Raw genomic sequence first — 4,202 nt, forward strand, 5'->3', positions numbered from 1 at the left:
TTAACTGTACATCAACTGTCCATATGACCTTCAGGAAATATCATTCATAAAATGACAAGCAAAATACAACTGTAGGATTGCTTCATTCCTTGTGCAGGAAGCAGGTCAATGGCTACAGGTAGAAACAACATGTTTGTGACAAAATTCATTCTTCTGGGATTTTCAGATGATCCCCACATGAAGATTTTCCTTTTCATGTTCTTTCTGGGAATCTACTTCATGACATTGGCCTGGAAACTGAGTCTCATTGCCCTCATCAGGATGGATTCCCACATGCACACAACCATGTACTTCTTCCTCTGTAACCTGTCCTTCCTGGACATCTGCTATGCATCCTCCACAGCTCCAAAGTTGCTCTCTGACATCATCACAGAGAAGAAAAACATTTCCTTCATTGGCTGTGCCATGCAATATTTTGTCTTCTGTGGAATGCGGTTGACTGAATGCTTTCTCCTGGCTGCCATGGCCTATGACCAGTATGCCGCGATCTGCAACCCGTTGCTCTATGCCACCCTCATTTCCCACACACTTTGTTTAAAGATGGTGGCTGGGTCTTATGTGGGTGGATTCCTTAGTTCTTTGATTGAGACATATGCTGTCTATCATCATGATTTTTGTGAGCCCAACATAATCAACCACTTCTTCTGTGACCTTCCCCCAATCCTGGCTCTGTCCTGCTCTGATACTTCCACCAGCCAGGTGGTGACCTTTATTATGGGTGTAGTTGTTGGTGTGGTGTCTGCCCTTGTGGTGCTCATTTCTTGCAGTTATATTGTTGCTGCTGTCCTTAAAATCAATTCAGCTAAAGGTAGGACCAAGGTCTTCAGCACTTGTGCCTCCCACTTGACTGCTGTGACCCTCTTCTATGGTTCTGGTCTCTTCATGTACATGTGACCTAATTCAAGGCACTCCTTAAACAGGGACAAGGTGGTGTCCATATTCTATGCTGTGGTGATCCCCATGGTGAATCCCATCATTTATAGTCTGAGGAATAAGGAGATTAAAATGCTATGAGGAAAGCTGTGGGAAGGGACCTTGTGCTAGCTCATGGACATTTGTTTTTCTGACTCCAAGCTGATGTTTACAATGAGGCTATGAGCTGGGACAATTGTGCAGACATTTATATATTTTAGGGAATAGTTCACCTATGCAATGGTTTATGTTGACCAGGCTATTTCTCCTTTTCCATTCTTGCTCTAATAAGTTTATCTATTGGTTATTAGAACAGGATTTTGGTCATTATTGGTTTCTAGAAAGACCAGGATTTTAAAATGCTCAGTTAAACAGAAAACTCCACCATGACAAAGATTGAACAACTCTGAATACCAAAATAGAATTCATGTCTGTAGGAGTTAAACCAATGAAATTTGTTCATCCAGCATTCAGGGCAGAGAATGTGAAGGTGGGAAAGGAGTATGGAGCATAATCGTCTGAGAGGTGGACAGTTTTCGAAAGACATTTGCCTTCCCCTGTTTTTCCATTCTCAAATGTTTCCTCAAGGCCTGTGAGGATCACAAGGGTAGAAACCTGCCCTATTTGAGAACCACTGCCATAGCCAGCCATTGCAACTGGTGGGGGTATAGTGCTGACACTTCAGATGCATAAAAGCAAGAAAGATGTTGAAGATGTCTGATTCAGGTCTTGACTGAAAAAATGGGACATCCTCATCATCAATTTAATGAGCTGTACAAAAAACAGTCCCTGAACTGGCTGAAGCAAAACCAATGAATCATCGCTTAAGCCTAAACTAACATCTTTCTTGTCAACACTCGAAGTTCCTTAGGAATCTAGAGATGAGGAGAACACAAATTTGAGTAAGAAGGTTCTCTGTTTTGTCCAAGTTTGCAGCGAGTTCTAGAAGAGAATTTAGACAAGGAATTGAAGACAGTGATTTTTCTGCCCTACATTTTATTAGAACTTATTTTGTGTCCTTGAACTGGCAGTAAAGATCTTGAATAAATGTTATTCAGCTGTGGTCTGTGTTGGGTAGAACATAAATAAGTAAGTACCTGTGGGCCCTTGGGCAAGATAGTTGGACCCTTTGTGCCTCAGTTTCTTCTGTAAAATTGGAATAATAATTATCCCATAGATTATTGTGAGGAATTAAGTGAGCCAGTAAATGCTTGCACTAGTGCTCGGTGTAGAGTAAAAGTTCCAGAGGTGATATAATTTTTGTTGAAATTATTATTATTTAGCTATAATGATGTGATTGTCTCTGAGCCACAGATATAGAAGGTATCTGTGGTTTGATTGAAAATGTCATCTTCCTAATAGCTTTTCTGCATTGGAAAGTGGGTCTGAGACACTATGGTGAAGAGTGATTGAATGTATTCATTTTTCAGTCATCAGACATGTTGTTATTAGTCTCATATGTGCCATTTTGTAGGCTTGTGTCTTTAAGCAATAATCCCTCAGAGATCCATTCTCCTCACCTGTAAAATATGGATAATAATGGTTTCTATCTCATAAAACTGATACAAAAACTAAAGCAGAATATGTATAAATGGATTTAGCCCAGTGCATGGCTTATGGTAATAGTTAAGTAATGATAGTTAATATTATAAGCCAATTAGCCAATATTATTAGTCAATTTGTATAAACCAAGAACCACCCAGGTTAATATGTTTTTTAAAATAAGACAAATGAAATAGTTTTGGAATATCTAGGCCAACTGAGACATATCAGTTGTCTTGGTGAAAAGGCATGTCCGTGCCTTTCATCACCTCTATTTCTCATGCATATCAGAAGCAGGCCTGAGGGAGGGAGGAAAGAGCAAGGGTTCATAGCAGTTGCCACAGAGATATTACCTTGTGCCAATTCTGTCAGCTAGCTGGACCTCTCTCCTGCTTTCACTGCAGACACTCTCTACACTACCTTTTTTTTTTTTTTAAGATTTTGAGGTGAGGCAGGCTGAAGTCTGGCTGGCAAGCATAGCCGCGCCCAGTGGGGGATATGCGCAGCCCACCACTCGGGTGTAGGGCGGCTGGAACAGGTGAACTGCCCTCAGCCATGGAACGGGCGCACTGCCCTCGGCCCTGCCCAGGCAACCGACACCGGCTTGCTGATAGCCAGCAGAAGCTGCCTACGCTCACATCCCCCCTCCCGCACTGTCAAGCCGCAGCATAAGCCGCACCATAAAAGGCAAGAAACTAGTCCCTACCAATCACTCCCAGCCCCGTTCCCCTTTCCCGCCGGTGCCGCCCCTTCACCAACCTAGAATCTGCCTCTTCCCTCCACCAACTGCTCGCCACCGCCAATCCAATCCCCCTTTGGCCACAGCCAATCAGTCCCCTGCTCACTCCCCCATAACCCTATATAAACACATGTACTTCCCTTAATAAATTAGACCTGCGTGTTCACCTCGTCTCCGTGGTGGTTTCTCCGCCGCGCGTCCTCCATGCCTGCGAGCCCCCGCAGGAGCCTAGGCCTCTTCTGCCCCGTTGTCCACTGGACAGGATGTACTGACCGCAACAGGACGTACCGACCGCAAGATTTATTATTTATTTATTTCTCTCCCCTTCCCCCAACCCACGTTTTCCACTCTCTGTCCATTCACTGTGTATTCTTGTGTGACTGCTTCTATCCTTATCAGTGGCACTGGGAATCTGTGTTTCTTTTTGTTGTGTCATCTTGTTGTTGTGTCAGCTCTCTGTGTGTGTGACGCCATTCTTGGGCAGGCTGCACTTTCTTTCGTGCTGGGTGGCTCTCCTTATGGGGTGCACTCCTTGCACGTGGGACTCCCCTATGTAGGGGGCACCCCTGCGTGGCTGAGCACTCTTTGTACTCATCAGCACTGCACATGCGCCCGCTCCACAGGGGTCATGGAGGTTCCACTTTTGAACCAGGGACCTCCCGTGTGGTAGGCAGATACCCTATCCATTGGGCCAAGTGCACTTCCCTTTCTTATTGATTTTAAGGCACCCTGGTTATGTGCATAACTGTTTATGATTGTTCTTCATACTTGATAGATTACCCCTTTTATTAATATATAGTGTCCTTCTTTGTCTCTTACAATAGTTTTGCTTTTAAAGTCTATTTTGTCTGATAATAGCATAGCTTCTCCTGCCCTTTATTTGTTATTTTGTAAATATTGTTTTTGAACCATTCACTTTCAGCCTCCTTGTGTCCCTGTTTCTAAGGTCAGTTTCTTGTAGACAGCATATAGACAGGTCATATTTCCTTATTCATTCTGCCAATCTGTG

General features: G+C 43.6%; 1 protein-coding gene across 1 annotated transcript; it reads left to right on the forward strand.

Annotated features, from left to right (window-relative positions):
- Positions 1-273: 273 nt before the first annotated feature.
- Positions 274-894, forward strand: LOC101413389 (olfactory receptor 5A2-like). Its single transcript, XM_023591384.1, has one exon. It carries the CDS (start codon positions 274-276, stop codon positions 892-894), a length of 621 nt encoding a protein of 206 aa, XP_023447152.1.
- Positions 895-4,202: the final 3,308 nt, after the last annotated feature.

Source organism: Dasypus novemcinctus, chromosome 10 (genome assembly GCF_030445035.2).
Source record: "Dasypus novemcinctus isolate mDasNov1 chromosome 10, mDasNov1.1.hap2, whole genome shotgun sequence".
In the NCBI taxonomy this organism is placed as follows: domain Eukaryota; kingdom Metazoa; phylum Chordata; class Mammalia; order Cingulata; family Dasypodidae; genus Dasypus; species Dasypus novemcinctus.

Excerpts from the sequence above, each read along its gene's own strand:
- LOC101413389 (XM_023591384.1), top strand. The coding sequence starts at position 274 with ATGCACACAACCATGTACTTCTTCCTCTGTAACCTGTCCTTCCTGGAC.